General features: G+C 52.2%; 9 protein-coding genes across 9 annotated transcripts; 6 read left to right on the top strand and 3 right to left on the bottom strand.

Moving 5' to 3' along the window:
* Window positions 1–749: 749 nt before the first annotated feature.
* On the top strand, window positions 750–4,667 carry IAQ61_009747 (uncharacterized protein; the record flags this gene model as incomplete). Its single annotated transcript, XM_003838579.2, has 4 exons — window positions 750–767; window positions 825–848; window positions 976–4,500; window positions 4,563–4,667. 4 exons carry the CDS (start codon window positions 750–752, stop codon window positions 4,665–4,667), a joined length of 3,672 nt encoding a protein of 1,223 aa, XP_003838627.2.
* Window positions 4,668–6,455: 1,788 nt separating this feature from the next.
* IAQ61_009746 (uncharacterized protein) lies at window positions 6,456–8,821 on the top strand (the record flags this gene model as incomplete). Its single annotated transcript, XM_003838581.2, has 5 exons — window positions 6,456–6,610; window positions 6,811–6,848; window positions 6,963–7,220; window positions 7,268–8,051; window positions 8,113–8,821. 5 exons carry the CDS (start codon window positions 6,456–6,458, stop codon window positions 8,819–8,821), a joined length of 1,944 nt encoding a protein of 647 aa, XP_003838629.2.
* A 973-nt stretch (window positions 8,822–9,794) lies between these two features.
* IAQ61_009745 (uncharacterized protein) lies at window positions 9,795–11,684 on the top strand (the record flags this gene model as incomplete). Its single annotated transcript, XM_066098514.1, has 3 exons — window positions 9,795–9,938; window positions 10,095–10,159; window positions 10,247–11,684. 3 exons carry the CDS (start codon window positions 9,795–9,797, stop codon window positions 11,682–11,684), a joined length of 1,647 nt encoding a protein of 548 aa, XP_065951673.1.
* A 690-nt stretch (window positions 11,685–12,374) lies between these two features.
* IAQ61_009744 (uncharacterized protein) lies at window positions 12,375–14,179 on the bottom strand (the record flags this gene model as incomplete). Its single annotated transcript, XM_003838582.1, has 4 exons — window positions 12,375–13,407; window positions 13,462–13,511; window positions 13,570–13,715; window positions 13,765–14,179. The coding sequence occupies 4 exons, from the start codon at window positions 14,177–14,179 to the stop codon at window positions 12,375–12,377; spliced, it is 1,644 nt and encodes a 547-aa protein (XP_003838630.1).
* Window positions 14,180–15,716: 1,537 nt separating this feature from the next.
* IAQ61_009743 (uncharacterized protein) lies at window positions 15,717–16,289 on the top strand (the record flags this gene model as incomplete). The annotated part of the gene is made up of 1 exon (XM_066098513.1): window positions 15,717–16,289. One exon carries the CDS (start codon window positions 15,717–15,719, stop codon window positions 16,287–16,289), a length of 573 nt encoding a protein of 190 aa, XP_065951672.1.
* A 218-nt stretch (window positions 16,290–16,507) lies between these two features.
* Window positions 16,508–17,023, bottom strand: IAQ61_009742 (uncharacterized protein; the record flags this gene model as incomplete). Its single annotated transcript, XM_003838585.2, has 1 exon — window positions 16,508–17,023. One exon carries the CDS (start codon window positions 17,021–17,023, stop codon window positions 16,508–16,510), a length of 516 nt encoding a protein of 171 aa, XP_003838633.2.
* A 6-nt stretch (window positions 17,024–17,029) lies between these two features.
* Window positions 17,030–17,706, top strand: IAQ61_009741 (uncharacterized protein; the record flags this gene model as incomplete). The annotated part of the gene is made up of 2 exons (XM_066098512.1): window positions 17,030–17,073; window positions 17,547–17,706. 2 exons carry the CDS (start codon window positions 17,030–17,032, stop codon window positions 17,704–17,706), a joined length of 204 nt encoding a protein of 67 aa, XP_065951671.1.
* Window positions 17,707–17,817: 111 nt separating this feature from the next.
* On the bottom strand, window positions 17,818–19,273 carry IAQ61_009740 (uncharacterized protein; the record flags this gene model as incomplete). The annotated part of the gene is made up of 3 exons (XM_003838586.1): window positions 17,818–18,103; window positions 18,157–18,388; window positions 18,442–19,273. 3 exons carry the CDS (start codon window positions 19,271–19,273, stop codon window positions 17,818–17,820), a joined length of 1,350 nt encoding a protein of 449 aa, XP_003838634.1.
* Window positions 19,274–19,378: 105 nt separating this feature from the next.
* IAQ61_009739 (uncharacterized protein) lies at window positions 19,379–21,190 on the top strand (the record flags this gene model as incomplete). The annotated part of the gene is made up of 1 exon (XM_003838587.2): window positions 19,379–21,190. The coding sequence occupies one exon, from the start codon at window positions 19,379–19,381 to the stop codon at window positions 21,188–21,190; it is 1,812 nt and encodes a 603-aa protein (XP_003838635.2).
* Between the last annotated feature and the right edge of the window lie 763 nt (window positions 21,191–21,953).

Below are 21,953 nucleotides of genomic sequence, written 5' to 3'. Positions count from 1 at the left end.
GCGGCGGTGCAGTAGAACGTTGCAAGGATTATGCAGGTGATTGAGAGGCTGCCGACTTGGTGGTGATGGAAGAGCGGCATCAGACCTTCACGATGAGACCATGGCAGTTGGGCAGTGTGAAATGTGAAGTGTGAAGTGTGAAGTGTGAAGCGTGGAGGAGACGGGATGGACGAGAGCTAGGCTGGAAAGTTGTCGCAGATGGGGTACCTAGACTACGTATATATGATGTGCTGTCTAGATAGGTAGGTAGGTAGGTAGGTAGGTAGGTAGGTAGGTAGGTAGGTAGTTCAAAGAGTACCTAGGTATGTAGGGTAGCTAGAGGAAGAAGATCATATCCAAGTCAAAAGACCCGATGTGGCTTAACTTACCTACCTAGGCATCAACCTTGCCTTTGGAGTTACAGCAGCCTGAAGCCTGAGGGGCCAAGGAGGGGCACGCGGTGAATGCTCAGACACTCCCGTTGCACCTGGGCAGCCAGTCCTTGCGTTGCGGTCGATGAGTCCATGCCTACTCTAAGCCCATGAGCCCATGAGCCCATGAGCCGAGCGATGACGCGCTGCCCAAGGTGCCCGCGGCCATGTGGGCTGCCAAGAATGCGGGGTTAGTAAGCAACGGGTTCAATGAAGGTTGCTTCCCATGGTTCTGCCCCCCTCCGCCGCCCACCGACAAAGTTTGCCGTACCAACACACAGGATGGGCGAGTGAGTGACCCGAGCCTGCTAGGTAGATACAGGCCAGGTGTGCACATATATGACTTTGGGTGATGAGGTATTTGGTCAAGTCGATAGCTGGATAGGAGTCATTTACCATTACTTACTGCAGTAGTCCTACTATGTTCTGCTCCTAAGAGTATGCTTTTCCGTGTAACATAGTATGCTAACTCAGCTTGCTACCCGTACCGGTACTGATACCTCTCTCTCTCTACCACGCACGGCCCAAGGAACCACCTCACGTTAGTTCAACCTGACGACTCTAGACGCGTCGCGCCTCCCACTCGCGACTTTGGCCGCAACATATGGCCATTCGTCTCAACGGGTGGCTCAGCGACAAGTTCGAAGCGCAGCTTTTGCTAGGCAACAATTGGCTGCAGAACAAGAACAGCGCAAAGGCTGCTGGCATCAAAAGCGAATATTCCTCTGCTCGTGGCTGGCGCGGCCTATATCACGACAACGGCTCGTGCTTGGACATCACCCACTTTTTCCCTCCTGACACGGGCAGTAAAAGTGCCCTGCAGGTGCTGCAACCCAATCCCCTTATCCTCACCGATGGGAAAACAAGAGTAAACGCCCATCTCGACTCTGCTTGCATCCGCGCCTTCTTGCACCGATTCCCTCACCTCTCGCATCTGCCAGCGCAAGCGGTACTGCTTGTACGCAGCTACACGATCCGCTACACCTCCTACGGGCCACCCCGCCATCGCCTACGCCTCATCCTGCACACCGTCGATTGGATCGCCATCAGCAACGAGCCAGTACGGGCTGCTGTATCTGTACCTTTAGAGCAGGTGAACGACGTCAGCGCGGTATTACAACAGCTGAATAGTACGCGTGCAGCCGAAGATTGCCGGTGTTTGCGACCTAGCAGACACACTGCTATTGGAGCAAGACCCCGGGACGGTGATCCGGGCCAAGGAGAAGAAGGAGAAAAAGACAACCAAGGCGACCAAGACGAAGAAGAAGGGATCATGGCGCCCACAGTGGATGAAGGCGCAACATCGTCGCAGTCTCAGCAGTCATACACGCAGGCACACTTTGCAACCCAAACGACGCCTGCCATGCGAGCTGGTACCAGTGGGCACGAGCTACGGATGCTGGGGGTCAATAGAATGGATCCTGTAATAGTCGGCAACACGCGCCAAGAAGACCTGCCGCCAACGTCAGCGCATGTAAACTGTCACAAGTTACTGGATATGTTGAGGAAAACGGGCATTATACAGCCTCCTAGCCCAGATGAGAAGGGGAGCTTTCAGCAGCCTAAGAGCATCTCCACCCAGGCTAGCCCACTGACGCCGTCGCGTACTTTGGACACCAAAACGCAACGACAAACGCCTTCTGTGCGCAATGATCGGACTCGTAGACGGAAGTCACCTAAACGAACTCACTCGCAGAGGCATGCGACGGAAACTGAGGCCCGCTCGCCCATAACTGCCGATTCTCCCAAAGGAACATGGGTCGCGGAAGAAGCGGGCAATTGGAAAGAGCCCAGCGAGACGAGTATGGAGTGTCCTTGGATGAAGGGCTTCGTGTTCAACAGTCACTCTGTAGTCCCCGATGCATACCAGATGAAGGTCTTAAACAGATCCGAGAGTTGGTACAAGACTCAGCCGGGAATAATGCCCTTTCAAAAGAACAATATGCCCATGAGACATTTCAGGATGATCCGTGCTCTCGCCGAAGAAAATGCTGCTGCGCAAGGGCAAACTCAATCGGACGAGGAAATCGACGATTCTTCACCCGACTCTGATTCCGAAGGAGCTGCTGTTGTTTCATCGCCAGAATCTCTCCCCAAGACATCTCTTGATGATATGCCTGGGACCAGCCAAATATCATGGTCTGCGTCCTCGACTCCTGAACCCCCACAAATCCCGGCAAGTATCAAGCCTGGTTTGCCTCCGGATTCCAGTCTGGAGATGGGAGAGTCTGCGGAAAGCGCGAAGAATGCGCGGATTTTATCCTCTCCTGCCATCAGTCTCGTAGCAGAAAAAAGTACTAGTGCTCCGCCATCATCACCCCCAGCGATGGAGATCCCAGCAGACTCGGATGACGAAATGGAGATGGAAACCTCAGTCCCGCAAGCCTTGAATGAGACCAGGACTGTACATGTGGCATCATCTCGCAGGGGCCTCGTCAGCTCGCAATCCCCACGATCAAAGCTAGTGGTACAGGTGCAGGAGACACCGCATGCCAGGAGCAAGCAAATACATGTTTCGCCAGAAGGCAAAGAGTATGTCTCGACGGAAGAGACAAAGAACTCATCATCAATGTCAATTGTCTTTGACACACACGACGAATCCGTCTCGACTGCTTCTGCAAAATACAAGCGTGATCAGATTATGACGACAAGTGATGCGATTGGCAGGCCAAAAGAACTTGATTCTAGCCCTAGCGAAGAGCCAGGCCACGCAGACAGAGCTGAGCCGGCACGACAGTCAAGCCTGAGCACTGAAGGAGAGATTGTAATGATAGAGTCATCGCCCCGTACAGAAGCACAGATGGACGCGGTCGACGGAGGCAGCATTTCAGGGCATACGGCTGAAGTCCCGGATTGTCCGAGTCGCATGTCAGTATCAGGATCTACCAAACGCAAGCTGGCCGAATCTCCTACCAAATCCAGTAGACGAAATTCCAAACGGCGCGAGATCAAACTTGTTGGCTTCGGGAACTACTCACCACCCTCCACTGATCCCGCTTTGGCCCTGCGCAAGGACCGCGCGGACTCACTTCAACGATTTCGAGAGACCCGAAAGTCGAGTACGAGTTATGAGAGCCGGGCAGGTAGCCTGGCCAATCCTGACGCTGACTCAGAGGCAATGGACGTGGATGCTTCAGGCATGGCTCTGAGCAAATCGAATTTTCGTACCATGTCGCCTCGTCACCAGAGCCTATACGACGAGCCTAGTCCCCTTAGGCCACTGCCAAAAGCAGACCAGGCACCTGTGAAGTCTTCTCATCCTTCACGTGAAGTTGCGCAGTCTCACACGCCGACTACGGGTGGTTCATTACGTCGGAGTGTGCAATCTAAGTGTACGAATGTTGATGGGCAAGTAACTATGGTATCTGAACCCTCTACAATATTTGAAAAATTCCGGGCAGCGTACCCGGAGTATGCAGGCAACGAGAAACACTTCAAAGGACAATGCCTGCAAATGTATCAACTTGACCAAGAGGACAAGATGGTGCCCAAGTGGCAATGGGACGACTTCATCATTCGTCATAGGGCCGACTATCGCCAGTATTTATTGGAATGTGTGGACAATGGGGAGGAGCCCGAGCCATACTATCGCTTCTACAAGGATACTATTCGCGACACCTTATACAGGAAATGTATCGTTGATAGTAGAAAGAATCTGTTCAAAGCACTGGAGGAGCTGGGGGCTGAGCCTCCTGCGTCCCATGCTAAGGAACCACGACAAGACAAATCATCGCGGGCGTCGCTACCAAGTGCTTCTACCCACCACATACGTACACCACAACTGCCTGAAGCACCGCGTCAACGTCCCCGTCATTCCCTCCCTGTGATTGCTCACATCGTTCCACGTACATCTATGCCCTCTCTCCACACACCTGCATTCCGGACCCCACCCGCCCCGGCATCAGCGCGCAAACCCACCTCGAACCCACCCTCCTCAGAATCTCCAGTATCCAAGTCCGACAACCTACTCTCCAGCCTCAGTCGTGCTCCTACACCGAGTAGCTCACGCACTCCAGAGAGCAGCGGCGATCCCTTCCGCGACTACTTTTTTGCCGTCCAGCGAGTAAAATCTCTCACAGGGAGCGACACAGTAAGCCCTGAACCGAATGATATTGGGAAGCAGTGCAAGGCTAATATCGTTTTATGTCATAGGTCGATCGAAATAAACCGTGGCCGCAGAGTCTGGAAGGCAGGCCGACAGTTGCAGATGCGCCGAAGCAGAAGGTTGATGTTTTGACCTGGGGTGATGTCCTTTGAAGTTACGACAGAGTTGCTGGGGATTGAAAAAGAGACTTGATGAGCAATTTACGGTTCAGCCTGGAGTTTGGGAGCCTGACGAATGGCATCCAGGTTCAGAAATTGGAGGTTGGTGTTTTGTTACTCGGTGCAGTGATACCCCCCAAAGCCTGGAATTGCAGTTCACACATGACTGGAACCTTTGTCTGTTTCAGCTGCATTGCATTGCATTGGGAGTCTTGGGATGCATACGCATGTACACAGTTCCTGTAAATCGTGCATTGGGCGTGAGAAGAAGAGCGATATTGGGGCGCTCTGTAGTGAAACCCAACTACCATACTTGCGAATTTCATATTGGCATCATTATCACTCTAGCATCTACGCATGCTAATGGAATCTTCAACGCAACAAGGCCCATCCAAACATTTTAAGGATACCACTGCCTAGAGTTTTAGACAAGGAATATGTAGCATGTGTAGCCAGTCTTTCACCCTCAACGCTATCCCATCGTGGCAGTCTCACCATCATAATGTCAGTCCACTGTACCTACCACTCGGAAACAGACTCGTCGGACTGTCACTACGGTATGTATTCCCACGTTTCTCTCCTTACTCAGCCTCAGCCACGCCGGGCTGCATATCCATCGGCATCAAGGACCTTTGAACCACCGATATCCATCACATCCCCGTCATGGCTGACTGCATGGCGGAAACATTGCAGCCAACGAAACGAGCAGCCGGCGCCCTCAGGCCCAAGATACCCATCCATCAGCGTAATGTGACGTGCGCTTTTCCATCCCATATGCTGAAGTTTTATCTTGTAACAAGGCGACTTCTTTTTCAGTGGAACAGGCTGAGAAGATGCTAAGACAGAGGGGAAGATTGGGGGCGAGGGGGAAAGATCAGAGATATTACGTTACGTGGCATCGGACTTTGGACTACGGGTCTCCGCAACGGTGTGGAAGAGGGGTTTATATTTTTACGAACGACGGGGTGGGGAGAAAAGCAAAGTGTGGCATTGATGATTGGAGTCTTGGACGAGCAGAGCAGTGGTGTTGGGTTGTGTGCATGAGCATGAGCTGTGAGGTTGATGTTAGCCGGGGAAGCGGCTGAATCATTGGACCCTGCCGCCGCGCTTGAAATAGATTGGATAGAATGGGGGGTACCAGTACGATCTTTCACACCCTTAGTATCCAACCCTTCGATTCGACAAGGACTCAATGTCACTTGACCCTGGATATTTGCGTATATACAGGCTGCTCGGAATTTTCGGATCACCCATGTACGAGAGTTACAGGCTTCAGTGCGATACGGAGCCTGGTTGCGATGCGGAGTTTGCTTGTTTCACTGCGTCGTGTATGCAGGCGTATGCTCAGCCGGCCATGCTGACTGTGAAGCCTCGAGGCGATGAATTTTTATGCGGTCAAGGCTAATGGCTTGGATAGCGATTGAGCTGCAGCGATTCTCACGATTCCGTATTGCTCTTCGGTGAGACATGTCTTCTAGCGTCGACCGTGGCTAATTTCATGGCGCGTCGAGGATGTTGTGCAGGCTAGGTATTCTCGGTTGTAGTAACCCACTGCGTGCTATCTCATTCTCTGCTTATCATATGCTAGCTATCAGGATTTGGTGCTGGAGAACGACTACGCGGGTCTTTCCCATGCCTCATGGGGCACTGATGTTCAAGACTGCCCGTCTGGCACAAGCTGAGCAAGCCATGACCAACAGCGCAGCCAACTGAGGCTTCCGGCAAGCGATGGACCCAATTCCAAGCTGAGCATCCTTTCATTCTACAGGCTGAGTGTCCGTCATGTCGGCTCTGACACGCTGCGTCCTCGTGGCGGCGGCACGGAGTGTCGGTATGCGGTACTCCTTTGCCAAAGGAGTACGAGTATTGATTCTGATCTGTGCTTATGGTGGCATCAGTCGTCGTGCCACCGTCGAGCTCGCAGATCTATATGTAGTGTGCGTTACTCCCATGTCGTTCATAAAAGGGTTGAGGAAGTCTTTATCGTACACCCTTACCTAGGTCCCCTGTCACTCTGAAAGGGACCTTTCCGACATACAGCTCTTGCCAATATGGCAGTCTCTACGTTGTTGTTAGCTGCTGTTTTTCTGGCTGCATATGCACTTTATAAGTACTGGGATATATCACGTCGTCATAGAATACCGAAAGGCCTCAAGCCTCTGCCAGGGCCTAAAGGTATGGCATGCAACTCTACTTCTCATTGGCAGGCACTTTTTGACGAGAGTGTTGGACCCTGATCTGCCATCAGCCTTGAATGCGAGGAAGCATGGCTGATACATATTTCTCTAGGTTATCCCATCATCGGCGCGGTATCCGAGGTCCCTGAAAAGAACAGCTTCATCAAGTTTGCCGACTGGGGCAAAGAACATGGTCCTATATACCAAGTCAACTTGGCTGGAGACAACCATGTCTGGATTTCGACAGATCAAATCTCCAAGGACCTCTTGTCGAAGAAAGCAGCAATCTACTCTGACCGTCCACATATACCCGCTCTGATCGACGACAATCGCACGAGTGCACAGTACCTTCCATTGCTCAGTAGGAATGGTATGATGACTTTATCCAACGATAGATTCACAATCTAACACCATCAGATGGCCATACCCGCCAAAGGAAGTTTGCAAACATCATCATGCGCGAATCAGAAAAGGCGCTCTTTCACCGATACCCCGAACTAGAGGCCAAACGTATGCTGGTCGAACTTCTCGACGAGCCTGACCGGTACAATCATGCTCTCGAATCTTTCATAGCCCGTGTCACTTGCCGGCTGGCATGGGGCCACAGCGAAGGCAGCGATGAACTGAAGCAACGAGCTCGTGAACTCCTCATTGGCGTTTCCCCGACTGGATCGTTTGCTAACAAACTCCCATTCATCATGGCTCTTCCGGACTGGCTATCCCCCGCAAAGGCGTGGGAGAGACGACGTGCAAAGACGGAGCGGACATGGTTCCAGTGCATGCAAGATCAAGTATCAAAGGACATTCGAGAAGGCAAGGCCACGCCCTCATGGATGAAGACGTTCCTCGATGGTCGCAGCAAGTGGGGCTTCAAGTCCGATCTAGAGGGCGCATACGCAGTTGGCATGCACGGTATTGCCGGTGCTCTGACGATTGCGGCGCCCATGCAGACGTTTTGCCTCGCCATGACATACTATCCACAATTCCTGCCCATGCTGCACGAAGAGCTTGACCGTGTCTGTGGAGATCGACTCCCTCGCTCCGAAGATCGTCCCAGTCTTCCTTTCCTGAGAGCGATTATTCGCGAGTGCATTCGCTGGCGCCCACCAGTTCCAACTGGTATTCCGCATTACCTGTCCCAGGACGACGAGTACGATGGCTATCACATCCCCAAAGGCAGTACGATTCATCCGCTAGAATGGTAAGTTGAGATGCTCGCTGCCATGTTCTTCCAGAGGAGAAAAAGTTGACATTATACGTAGGGCTATCGCGCGTGACCCTGACATGTTTCCCGACCCGGAAGCATTCAATCCTCTTCGCTGGGTGGACCCAGCATACCCTACCTACCAGGAGCCACTGACCAAATTCCCAACCATCATCAACTCGACGCAGTTCGGCTACGGCCGCCGAACCTGTCAGGGCCAGACGGTCTCTGATGAAGATCTCCTCATCGGCATCGGCTCCATTGCCTGGCTCTTCAACATTCAACGCACACCAGGCGACAACTCCATCGTCGGCGCAACAACGCCATCTCCTCAAACCAAAATGCGTGAGAATGAAAAATGCAATATCGTCAGCGAACCCGCCAAACTCCCCACCATGGAACAAACTCTCCTCTCCAAATATGATTACCCGGGGTCCGGCCACTTGGGGTCTACTTTCATCCAGCCCTCTTCCCTAAAACCCACCTCCACCTCCACCACAACAGCCTCATCCAACCCCCCCACCACCCCCCTAGAATGGGGCGACACAACCCAAAAGCCCGCCGACCCCACCCTCGACTACTCCATCCTCCTCATCGCCAAACCCATCCCCTTCAAATTTCAACTCACACCACGCAGCGCCCACCGCGCCGCCAGCGTGCGCACTCTGTTTGAACAGGGCGTTGCCAAAGGCGAGTTTACGCACAGTAGGGAGTATTGGGGCCCGGATCAGGGGCGCACGAGCCTGCTGGGTTGGAGTAGGGTGTGAGTCTTGAGTCTCGACATGCTGTGGACGGGCGCAGGATGCGCAGTGTATGTGCATAGGTGCATAGGCATGCAGCCATGACTGTGGGTGGTGGACCCTGCGTGCTGTACGGCATGTGGTGTATGGAGGCGCCTGTGTGGCTGCGAATGGCTTACTATGCGGTTGTGTATATGTCCCGGTGGGGAGCCGGTCGTGGTGTTGTTACGTTAGTTCTGTGGAGAGCGTCGCTTTAACACTAGCAGTGCCGTTCATGTCCCCCTTTGTATTTGGGACGGAGTACAGTTAGATTTTTCGTTTGGGATGCGGCGGGATGCACGTGTTAACTCTAGTTTGACTGCTTCTTGTGTTTTCCTTTGCGAGCATGGGTCTACCTGGGCGGTGAGGGCGTGAGGGTTGGGTGTTAACATGCACCTATGGTAGCCTGTAAGTTAAACCTCATATTACAGTGATATATTGCACCCAGTCTTTTCGACAACAATTCATGTTGCATGTGAGAAGTTTGAGATCCTTTGCCCTTTTCTCTTGGGATGAGACTGGAAGTGTCGTCTATGTTCGTCAGGGAGATTTGGCGCATTGCATCTTTTGATTCATTGACCAATATGTTGAGCCTGTACCTACGTTCACATTCTCTGCGTGAGGAAAATGAAGAGGGACTTTAGTTTCGTATAGGGACCTCACCTCGTCGACATGTTCATACTTGAATACTATTTCGCGAAAAGTTGGCGCCAGAACCAAGGTCACGACTCACGATGATCAATTGATAAGTCCATCGCGCACTCACGTGACTACGCTGACATCATCCATCCATCCATCCGTCCGTCTATCCCTCCCCTCCCAATCAAGTAGTCTGTCAAACCTCAGCAAAACATCAACCAAACCTTCGCCAAATGTTCCCACGATAGCTCCCCTTCCCCAGCTCCCTCGAGGCCTGTCAATTCTCCTCCCCTTCGCCATTTCCAAACAACTCAGACAAACCATGCTCGGCTTCCACTTCACAGCCACGCGCACCCAAATCGCCGCCTACCTCTTCGGCGTCGCCCTCTTCAGCATCTCCTTCCTCGTCTTCCTCAACAGCAGCGTGTCCTTTGTCATCACGCAGCGCATAGGGGAGTCGCGCCATGTAGGTGATGCCGTGGGCACGCTGGGCTTTGTGGACGAGCTGGTCGCGCTGGTGGCGTGTCCGGCGTGGGGATTGTTGAGTGATCGCGTGGGCGTGCGGAGTGTGGCGGTCATGGGGTATGCTATTGTGGGAGTGGCTCTGTGGGTGTTTGTGCAGGCGCGCAATGTCTATCCGGAGTTGGTGTTGGCGAGGGTGCTATTCAGTCTGGGGGGGAGTGCGACGTAAGTGAACAAGTGCACTTTTGTCGCATGGCGCATTGCGCGTGCGGTGTGAAGCGGAATTGGGATGCATGCTGATGTTTGGATCAGCGCGACTATGGTCACAGCGATTCTGCCTAGTATGACGCATGTTGATCATGTCAAACCGGATCCGAGATCGCCTACGAGACGGAATGGCAGGTCACATGCTGTTGCGCCCTCCATTTCGTCGGAACTGACGATTACACCTGCGCGGTTTCGATCGAGCTCAAGGGATGCAATGGTGGATGCGCCAGCTAGGAAGGACACGGGGGCTTCAACATCCCAACTGGCAGGCTTGGTGGGTGTCTTCACGGGCTGTGGTGCTCTGGTAGCGCTTCTGGTCTTTCTACCACTTCCCACACGATTCCAACAGGCTGGTGAGAGTCCAGCTACGGCCGTTGCAAGTGCTTTCTATGTGGTTGGCTCCATTGCATTGCTCGTAGCACTAGGATGTTTCTTCGGCCTGCGCCAACTCCCCGGCGAAGAAGACAAAGGCTGGAAACGCCTTACATCAAACGACGACACCAAAGTCCCAGACCACCACTCAACCCGGCATGTCGTCCTCTCCTACCCGCGCCTCTTCCTCGAGAGCGTCAGTCTAGGCTTCCGATCCCCAAACATTGGCCTCGCGTACATAGGCGGCTTCGTTGCCCGCGCCTCCTCGGTCGCAATCTCACTGTTCATCCCCCTCTTCACTAACCACTACTTTCTCCAAATCGGCCAATGCACCGTCGACCCCAACAACCCATCAGACATTAAAAGCGCCTGTCCGCAAGCATACAAACTCGCCGCCATGCTCACCGGAATTAGTCAACTCATTGCACTCATGTGCGCCCCCCTGTTCGGTTACCTTTCCGGCCGCTACCCAGAACACAATATCCCATTGCTCGTCGCCGCGATTGCCGGTATAGCAGGCTACTCGGCCTTTGGCTCCCTCGAAAGCCCAGACTACAAATCCGAAGATGGAACTGGTGCCATCTTCCTCATCGTAGCCTTACTCGGCATCAGTCAAATCGGCGCAATCGTATGCTCCCTCGCCCTCCTCGGCAGGGGCATCAACAACGAAGAATGCACTGCTACGACCACCGCAGAATTCTCCCACTCCTCCACCGAAAACTCCACAGACCCCCTCTCCCACCCCTCCGCAGGCGCCACACCCTCCACCAGCGCCCCCATCTCCCCCGTCCGTGAACACCCAAGCCAAGACCAAGAACACGCGCCTCTCCTCCCGCACACCCGCAGCTCAACACGGCAAATATCCCGAGCAAACGCCCACTCCACCTCGCTCAACCACATCAAAGGCTCCATAGCGGGCACGTACAGTTTGCTCGGCGGCTTTGGCATATTGCTGCTTACCAAGGCTGGAGGCGCGCTTTTCGATGCCACGGCGCCCGGGGCCCCTTTTTTCATGATGGCGGGGTTTAATGCCGTGTTATTTGCTGTTACGCTCGGGGTAGGAGTATGGCGGGGTGGGAGTGAGAGGCGGGGGAGGAGGGAGTTGAGGTGATGGGTGTTTGGGATGGAGATGAGTGGGATAGATAAAGGTTATATCTTTTGAAGTAATGAATCCATGATGATAATATCCGAGTTGAATTGGAAGAGATAAATACATGATCAACGTGTAGAATCAGAATTTCGCATCCGAATTTCTGAAGCCACGAGAAACAAAATAAAGTCAGTGAACCTTATCCATGCACTTCTTACTTGCACACAAACATGCAACACACGATTCACAACAAAAATCAAACTTCCCCTTGCAAACTTCCAAAAGAGTGACTTTTCATTAATTCCCCAACTATTTCCATGTCTACCAGAAGAGCAGAAAGAGAAAAAGGAGCGACTACAACTACAGATTAGGTCATTATTCCCTTCCACCCTTTCTCCACCCAGCATTACAACCACGCTGCCCTTATTCCCCTCCTCGTCCCTCAACTATCAAAAACCAACGTAGAAAAAGTCCTCATCCTTTTTCACCCTGGTCAGAAGATTAGAAATTAAAACACACGGCACAACGCCCTCTCCATCCACAGCATCTAAAGCCAGCACAACGGGAAAAGCAAACGTTCGCCTTCTCCTCTCTCTCCACACAGGCTCTTTTCAGCTCCTACATTACCCCGGGAGCACAGGAAACGTAAACGCAACTGGACCGTGCCCGGGATGGAAAATCAACTCCTGAGCAAATTGCTACTGAACGTGTTTACAATGCACCCATGCTCTTAGCCGCATAGCCGTCTTGACTCTTTTGCGTGCTGGAGGCTGGGGCGCTGGAGACGGGTGTGGATGATGAGGATGCGACTGCATACTTGGAAGAAGATGACGCATGAGTAGGTTTAGTGTAGGATGACTCATGAGTAGGCTTAGTGTAGGACGACACAACAACAGGCGTGCTAGAAGATGACAGACTAGCCGATGGAGGCGAAACTGCAATCTTAGTGGAAGACGACGCCTCAACCGAAGACGAAGACGAAGACGAAGCCACAACATGCGTGCTAGTAGACGGTACCACCACAATCTTCGTCGACGACGATCCCGGGCTCGAAGCATGGCTCATAATCGTGCTGGAAGAGGATAGGTTGAGCGGCTTGGTGTATGACCATACGATGCTTGGATACTCCATGGCTGGCTTGCTGGACGACTTGGCGATGGGCGTGGTGGATGGGGAAGCGTAGCTTGATGCGTAATGGTGGGTTTTGCTGGAGGATGACTTGGAGGTAGAGTGGGCGGGGGATGAAGCTTTCATGGAGGAGGATGTGGCGACAGAGTAGGCGTGGGACGACTTGGAGGCAACGTGGGCGTAGGATGAAGCTTTGCTGGATGCCTTGGTTGAGGAAGGCTTGACGACAGGTGGGGTGGGGGCTGAATGCTTGCTCATGCTGTGACTGTGAACCTTGCTGGAATACTCGCTCATGGTCTTGCTGTGAGCGTTGCTAGAATGCTCGCTCATACTCTTGCTGTGAACTTTGCTCAAAGCTTTGCTCGAGGACGGCTTCACGACAGAATATACATGCGAGGTCACAACCACGGGCTTGGTGTACGAAGCCTTGCCCAAGGACGACATGACAGCCGACGAGGCAACGAGAGGCACGCTAGCGGTTCCGCAGACCGAAGTGGTGCCAGTCATGATAGCGGTGGAGAGGATATGGGTAGAGAGTGTGTAGACGGCAGTGGAAGCACTGGAGGTTGCGATTGTGACTTCACTTGAGCCGGTAACAGTGGATGAGACGATGGAGCTATGGGATATAAGTTTGATGCAAGGAAATTAGGGGAAATGAGGCTGAACGTACGTGTGGACGGTGGTTTTTACGTATGTCTTAGTCTTGGTCTTGATCTTGGTCTAGGGTAATTGTCAGGTCATTCTGTCATGTTGACGAATTGGGACAAAGGAGACTTACCGAAGTGCTATAACCGATGCTGGTGACTGGGGATTTGTGCACATGTGTGGTTGGCTTGTAGACCACAGTGTTGTAGGGAACGACAACAGTCTTTGTGGAAAGAATGATGGACGCTCCTGTAGAGACCTTGGTCCAAGTATAGATTTCTGGAGGCTGTTAGTCTGAGATATCATGTTAAGATGTTCATCCACTTACTTGGTGTGCAAATTGTCACTGCAGCAGAAGATGACAAGATGTGAGGGACATAGCGTGAAGATGAGGTACCAGGCGCAGGCTGAGGAGTCGAAGAAGCAACGGGCGCAGGATGAGAGGAAGAACCACCATATGCAGGGACCGACTCCGATGCCATCTTCTTCTTCAACGTAGAGGAACAAGGCGAGGAAACAGCAGGACGCGGCGTAGAAGAGGAGCAAGGCGTAGAAACAGCCACGGCAACCGGGGGCGTAAGAGTACAAGGAGTTGATACACCGGCAGGAGGGCCGAAAGGAGCAGCAGGCCACCCATGATGGTGATCACCTTGTTCCCAATAGGGACCCTCGTGTCCTCCAGGACGGGCAACGGTGAGGGTGGCGGTAGCTGCGAGGGCTACGAGGGAGGTTTGGAATCGCATTGTGGGTGGTTTTTGGGAGGAAAGCGTGTGGGGAGGCTTTTTGGTGGTGGAGCTACAACGAGAGACAGATCAGAGGGAGGGGTTATTGATTGATGGCTTTCAGAACTGCACGTAGGTGCTTTTATATGTACTTGATTTATACCTACTTATTTGGGAACCTAGAGAATGCGCTTCGGCGAGTCGGCTTCATCTCGTAGTGTGCTAGCCAAGTTTTTTACAATCATAGCAAGGGAAGTGACGTGTAGAGTAACAAGTCTACCCTAAAGTTGATGTCCATCTATGGACAGTAGATTAGGGAGTGAGCCAAGGTACTGGAGATCGTCGCCTCATGTTGGGCCACTTGTGTACCAGTGTGGAGATGTGGAGCTCCTCAGCCTAGACATAGTGAAGGTGGACAATGATTTGCTGTTTTACTTGGTTGTAGAGTAGGATCCGATCTTCCCATAGCTCGTATCAAAGATGTTGAGGCACGGTATGGCCATGTTCGGCAGATGCTGTCAGCCTCAACGTTCACTTGGATGGACATGCCGAAACACTGTCAGGACCATTGTACTCGATTGACAAGTGTGTTTTCTTTTTCCCAGCTATAGGTATTCGACCTTTTTCCAATTGATGGGGCAGGCACTGTGCTCTAGATGCGAACTGTCGCCACGACTCCTGACTCGAGTCAACCCCTAACACACAGATTGACGATCCCTGTGACTTTGCATACTGTTCGTTGAAGTCCTACCATTATCCAGACCTCAAAATCCGCTATAACGTCAGAACTGTATCTCCGATCAGCCATTGTATGCGAAATCCTGTCGTCACCTACACCTGTAAACACCAAGGATGTGAAAGAAAACAACGGAAATCTAACAAATGTTTCCTACAAATACTTGATAGATAGCCGTTGGCGTATGCCTAGTATGTGTGATCGACAGTTAGCCTCAACGCGGATGCCTTTTGTCAGATGTTATGCACGTAAACTGTGGTTCACGCCTACGGCAGGCAATGGAGTGTACATTAGTGTGATCGCCACGGGGGCGCTAGGACAGTAAACAAAAGCCACTCCGGAACTGAGTGTAATTCTGGTGGCTGGGAAAACCAGGGCAACTGGGTATTGAATGCTATTAGTGAAGATATGAGAGAAGTTTGGAGGTTGGAAGTGGTCCAAGAGTTGATGTACAAGTGACGTCCCCTCACGGTCTCCACATGCAGTCATCGGGCCGAAGTTCTGGCCGACTTTCCCATCTCGACTTTTTTTGCAATGCAGCCTCGGCCGCCGTGCGCATATCAAGACGCCATTGCGACACGACTTCATGACCTGCAGGCGCATGAAATATTTGAAAAGAACCGTCACTGGCTGAAATCTACCAGCCAACCAATTACAACCCCCTACAATACGCCTTCGTCATTACAGCTGCGCTCGGGGGTCCGCAAATTCAACACCACCGGCATGGGAAGCTAAGCCTACGCCTACCAGTAACCGTGAATAACGCAAACCCACCTCACCCAGCTTCATGGAAGTGCTCCCGAAGCCCTCGAATCGCCCAACATGAATTCCCCAGCCCCCTCTCCACCTCACGGATCCCCACGACAACCGCCATCATCTCCACAACCGCCGTCACCATCACCGCCCCAGCGCGACCCCGTCACCTACGAAGGTACACCCATAACCTCGCCCCGATCCCTCCGCCAACTCTCCGTCTTCCTCTTTGGTAGCGCCTGCCTCCTTGCCTCCACCGCTATAACACGCAAAGCCATCTGGCGTCGCCAACTCCGCCAGACGCCCAAGTACTTCGATGCCAACACAAATCCCCACGAGTATTTTTCCCCCTTTCAAGACGCGTGCCAGGCTTTGAATCTGGCGACGCTGAATTGTGCGAGTGTGGGGATTATGGCGCTTGGGGGCGCCATGTGGACGTTTGATATTGCGGGATTGGCGGAGGCGAGGAGCGTGTTGAGGCGGAGGTTGGGGTATGACCGGATTTATAGAAGTGAGGCAGATGTGCCGAATAGTGTTAGTGAGATGATTAGGCAGAGTGGCGAGATGAGGGTTAGAGAGGAGGAGAGGGATGAGGGGCAGGGGGGTGAGTTGAGCGGGGATGGGGAGGACAACAAGCAATAATGATGGTGTGATGTGTATGTGTACGAGTGTATGAATACTGTGTATATGGGTAGTCATGATAGAGGTGTCCTGATGAGACATATTATGTCTATATGTAATGATATCATGGCCGGTAACACGACGCAACAGCCCAAGCATCTCTCTACTTCCCCTCCTGACTCAAATTCCCCTCATCTACACCAAAACATTAGCACAAAATACCCTACGCAATCAACCCCTTACTCACCAACCCTAACCCCAACCGCCCCATCCCTATTCGCCCTCCACACACCCTCCCCTCCCTCAAACCTTTCCAACTTCCAAATCTCCGCCCTCTTCTTCGTCTCCTCGAGCGCCTCCTCACCCGCTCTCCACGCCGCCTGCCGATGCGGCGCACTAACTGCAATCACCACGCTTTCCTCTGCTACCGGGCATTCGCCCAAGCGATGCACGATGGTGATCTTCGTGCACTGGTGCTTGGCCAGAATGGTGGATGCGATTTTAAATAGGGTGGAGAGTGCGAGCGGGGTGTAGGATGTGTAGGCGAGGGAGGCGACGGGGAGCTCGTTGAAGGTGTTGCGCGTGGTGCCGATGAAGAGCACGGTGGCGCCGGCGGAGGGGGACCGCACGAAGGCTGTGGCTGAGGTGGTGGAGAGGGGATGTGGAGTTAGTTCGACGTGGATGGTGGGTGTGGTTTTTGTTACGGGTTCGGTGGGGATGGAGGGGGTGTAGGTGGAGGGTTCTGTTGTTGACATTTTTGGATGTTGGAGAAGGAGGGGTTTGGTGTTGTGGCTGCAGGCGAGAGGTTTCAAGGTGTGGTTTTTTTTCGATGTTGATTGGATTGGATTCGGGGTGGCTTTTGTCTTCGAGGGAAAAGTTTTTGTATGGATCGAGGCTGTATATTTTTCAAAGCACAAGATTGACGACTTTGATCAAATGATTATCTGTGGTGTTGATTAGAGCGAATTCATCCACATCTCGTTATATTGTGGCGAGCAATCTGAAGCAAGCTTAAATGATATATACCTTCATAAATAAACAGTGACCTGCCGGCAGAAAAGATTGTGTACGAATGTTGAAAGAGAATTAGGAGACTCACTAAAGATAAATTATCAGAGAGAAGGGTACGATGACAGTGACGAGAAAGATACACATCTGGAATAAACTGGACATGCAATGCAACCACTGTATAACTTACATTTGATTCGAGATCTGACACGAAATTTTAAGTTGTCGAATATTGGGGTGATTAGACGGTTGACATGTACTGACATGCAGTCATAGAAGATGTCAAACTAACGTCTGGTTGCCCGCATTCTGCCCCACCGTGATCGCATATGATTGGATAGACCATCACCAGTGGGCAGAAGTCACTTTGACAGTGTTCGAGACGTCACAGGGCAACATTGATGATATTCGTAATCTAATAATGGAGTAGCCAATAGACTCGTACTCAATCGCCACCATATCATCACAACGTACATCCAACGACATCCAAACCGTTTACGAAAAAATCACTCCTTCTTGCTGCAACAAGCTTCTCGTAGATCTAGTATCTTTGCCTGTGATTGGGAACCGCAGGTCGCGACATCATAGCTAAACGAGCAGGATTCATTCCAAATGCCTCGGGCTCAGATTGCTTGGGTTCAGCTTCAGCCTCAGCATTCTCCTTCTTCCCGTCCTTGTCACGAGCTGCCTTCTTCTCCTTGCGCTCGCCCTGCTTCATCTCAATTTCAGCACGCTTTTCACGATCACGCGCACGCTCATCGTGGAGCTTGTCGTTCTTTGCTACAATTTTGGATTTGCGGGCCTCGCTGTTGCCACCGCCGCCGGCACTGAAAGCATGTTAGAGACGCACTGGTGTATCCATGGACAAAGATGACCTTACCTCAACTCGACGTTGATCTTGCGTCCCTCGCTACCCTTCTTGCCGTCTGGGAAGAGCGAGTGGTGGAACTTCTTCAGGCACAACTCCATACGATCGTAGCGGTCGAACTCGACAAAACATGTACCCATGAACTTGTTATTGTTCTTGTATGTACGTAGACGGATCTCGGTGGGCTTGCACTTGGCAAAGTGCTCTTCGATTTGCTCTTTGGTTGCACTGTAGGGTAGGTTGCCTGGTGGTGATTGTTAAGACTTGAACAAAACACTAGTGATCGTGGGAACATACCAACAAAGACAATGAAGCGACCCTTTTTGGCCTCTTGGGTCTCATCGACATCCTCTGCACCCTCTTCGGTGTCCTTCTCTTCTGTCGAAGCGTCACCGTTGGCCTCAGCAGCAGACCCATCTTCAGCAGAGGCTTCTCCATTGGTCTCAGACTTGACCTTCTTCTTATCCTTTTTCTCCTTTTTGGAAGCCTTCTCCTCCTTGTCCTTTTTGGACTCCTTCTTCTCTTTTTTTGCTTCCTTGGAGTCGCCATTGACACCGTTCGTCTCAACGTCGACATTATCTGACACACCATTGCTCTCCTCTGCACCAACAACAGCATCGTCAGTGGCGTCTTTGGACTTCTTGGATTTCTTGGACTCCTTGTCCTTCTTAGACTTCTTCTTCTCTTTCTTCGAGGGTGCTTCGTCAGAAGCTTCAGGCGCGTCAGGCATTGGCTCGTCGTCGTTCAACGAGGTGAAGTTTTCAGAGGCCTTCATCTCATCGATCAGCTCCGCTTCATTGACTGGGGAAGCCTCGGTAGCGTCGACATCCTTGGTTTTTTTAATTTTTTTCGACTTTTTGTCCTTTTTGTCCTTCTTTACTTCAGTCGCAGCGTCTTCTACTGAAGCCTCAGGTTCAGCGACTTCTTTAGCCTTCTTCTCTTTCTTTTCCTTTTTGGCCTTCTTCTCCTTCTTCTCAGCCTTCGCCTCTACTACAGGCTCCTCTGGCGCTGGCGCATCTTGAGGAATTTCAAACTTCTTCGACTTTTTGGACTTTTTCGGTGCGTCCTCTGCAACCTCATTGTCGCGCTTGCGCTTCTTTTCTGCTTTCTCGTCTTTTGATCGCGACATGGTGGTTGGTCAGAAATGGTTGAGGAAATGTCGAAGGAATGTCGAGAACACGAAGAGGAATCCCGAACTTTTTCTGAGTACTGCCGCGGGCGGTGAATGCAGGCGATGCTTGGCGCGGCGCGACTAACAGAACAACCACCCTCGACCAAGCACCAACTCCAGCTGCGAGTGAAAATGCAGACCTGTACTCGTCGGATACGGCTTCCCCAAAGTGCGCTCAAGGCACCGAGTAAATGCGCCAGTGAACGCCCTTCTCCACGCCAATTCTCGTACAAGCACCCCCGCCAGATTCTAATCGCACACAAGGGCTCGCCTCGGCCACAGCTTCCTTTTCTCTACCCCTCAGGCCAACACTTTTCCAATGGCCAATTGCTGCGACTGTTCTCGATCAGTGCAAGTCACAAGAAGTTCATCAAGGAGACGGCGAAATTAAGCGTGCGCTATACTGTCGTAATCTTTCTCATCACATCGTGCTTCAGTATCGCCAGTCTCGGCATACTGAGCGAGCAGCAAGAGCGGGCATTTCCCTCGCCGCATGAGTGGAGCTTGATCACCAGATTCAGATGGAGGAGGGGCAAATGGTGGATGGTGCCAGAGAACAATGAGGAAGAGGGCTTCCCCAACTGGGCACGTGTGTACTCTGAGCTCCAATATGCGCTGAACAGATTGGAGGACCCAAACAAAGATGGTGCAGGTATTCAAGAGCAGGAGGAGGGAGGCATATTGGTTCCCGGGCTAGGCAAGGCAGGATTCGATGTCTCTGCTAAGAGCGAAGAATGGCGGCAGGGCTACTACGAGGTACTCATGGGCATGGCAAGCGCAGCGGAGCGCTTGGACGGCTGGGTTACCACGAAGTCACGGAGAAACGTATGGGCACCCGAGTTTGTTCCATCGGCCACGAATGCGCGCCCAAAAGCAGTCCTGCCTGGCATGCCTGAAATCCCTGACGAAGAGCATCGTGTACCTGCTGCCGACGTCCCTGAATCATTTTATCTCAAGATCATCACGTCAAAGGGATTCACAACATATCAGCGACTCTCCGCTGCTCTTGGCTATGCTGATTGGTTGAAATTCAAAGAATTACCAGACTCGGCGGAAGACATGTATCGCTGGGCACTCGATATTGCAGTCTCAGGCTTGCCAACGTCCGAGCCTGACGCAGTCATCAATAGCGAGACTGGCATCCTTTCAGCTACAGCACCAAAAGAGGCCATCACGCCCAACATTGTGTATGCGGCGACCAATCTGGCTATCTTCCTAGCAGAGCAGCGCAGGATTGCGTCTGCTCTTCCCATCTTCATCTCTGTTCTTCGTGCGCGACTCGATGCCAAAGAGGCTCGTGTGGAAACCATTGAGCCCAAGAAAGACTCCACCTTGTTCGGAACCCTTTTGAGTCTCCTGAAAGAGCCAGACTATCCCCCAGTCCCCCCATCTGGTGACGAGCCATTGCTTCGCAAAGAGGCTGACCGCTGCGAAGAAGCAGCTTTGCGAAACTACATTGGCGAAATCCTCTTTGCCAGCGCTGGCGCATCTGCGTCGCAGCGGCAACAAGGGCTTTCGTGGGTCCGCGATGGTGTGTCTACCTCCAAGATTGCACAAAGCCTTGACATTGTACGTGCGCAAGACGAAATACGAAAGAAATGCGAGAAATGCGAGGAAGTCGGTCTCGAGTCATGGGGTAAGATCATGACCTACCTCGCTGCCGAAGCTCGTGAGAAACTTGATGCGGCAACAAGCGGAGGGCTTATAGGTCTGCTGTGGAAGATTCGAGGCACAAAAGCTCTCGAAGAAGCGGTTGAGAATCTCGAGGGTGAAGAGGAAGGAGTCACGATGAGGCTGAACAAGCTGAGAAGCAGAATGTTGAAGGAAGAATACGCCGAGCTGGATCGCAAGTATGCAAGGACATTTGTGTTTTAGATGGTCCGTTACCAAAGACACGATATACATATAGTACAGTCCCATCCTCATGCCCCTTGATATCTCACATGAGTCAGCAATTGCACTGACCCTATATGTGTTAGTATACACAGTATGTATATGTATACACAGTATGTATATGTATACACAGTATGTATATGTATACACAGCCACTGCCACATACATATACTCGAGTTGCCAACCCTTGACCCCCCCCCCCCCCCCAGCCAACAATCCAACATCGTATACCCAAACTCGAGCAAATCTCGGCTCAGCCGCCAAGCGCCCGATCTGACAATGCGGAGTTGCGCGGCCTCTCTCCCCGCCCATTGGCTCGGCAGCATCCGGTTGCGCCGCATTCAATCTTTCGGCCTGGGCACACTTGGCTCTTCCCAACTTCCTCCTCGACTGCACACGGCCTTGGCGGGGGGCTCTTGGGGGGGAAACGCGACTCGGACTTGCGACTAGAGTGGAGTCCGCTTCAGCGCTTGGTTCCGTTTCCAACGCCGCCAATGCTTGTTAAACGTGCCCTACGACGGATGAGGAGGAGGGGGGGAAATGGGAGGTTCCCAGGGGTTGGGGGGTGGGTGGGCTTGCTTTGTTCTTGGTGATGTGGACGACGTCAAGTGCTTGTTGGCTGCTGCGCCTTCTTGTGAGACTTTCATTCCAAGGTTGGTCGTTGTTTGCGATTGTTTGCTGCTTTTTTCCTTTTTCCTTGATAGAATCTCTCCTCACGGCTTTTCCAAGCGTATTTCCCTACTTG

The sequence above is a fragment of the Plenodomus lingam genome, assembly GCF_022343315.1.
Source record: "Plenodomus lingam strain CAN1 chromosome Unknown contig_6, whole genome shotgun sequence".
Classification (NCBI taxonomy): Eukaryota; Fungi; Ascomycota; class Dothideomycetes; order Pleosporales; family Leptosphaeriaceae; genus Plenodomus; species Plenodomus lingam.
The sequence above is the reverse complement of the archived record's forward strand: the minus strand, read 5'-3'. Positions and strand labels throughout refer to the sequence as shown.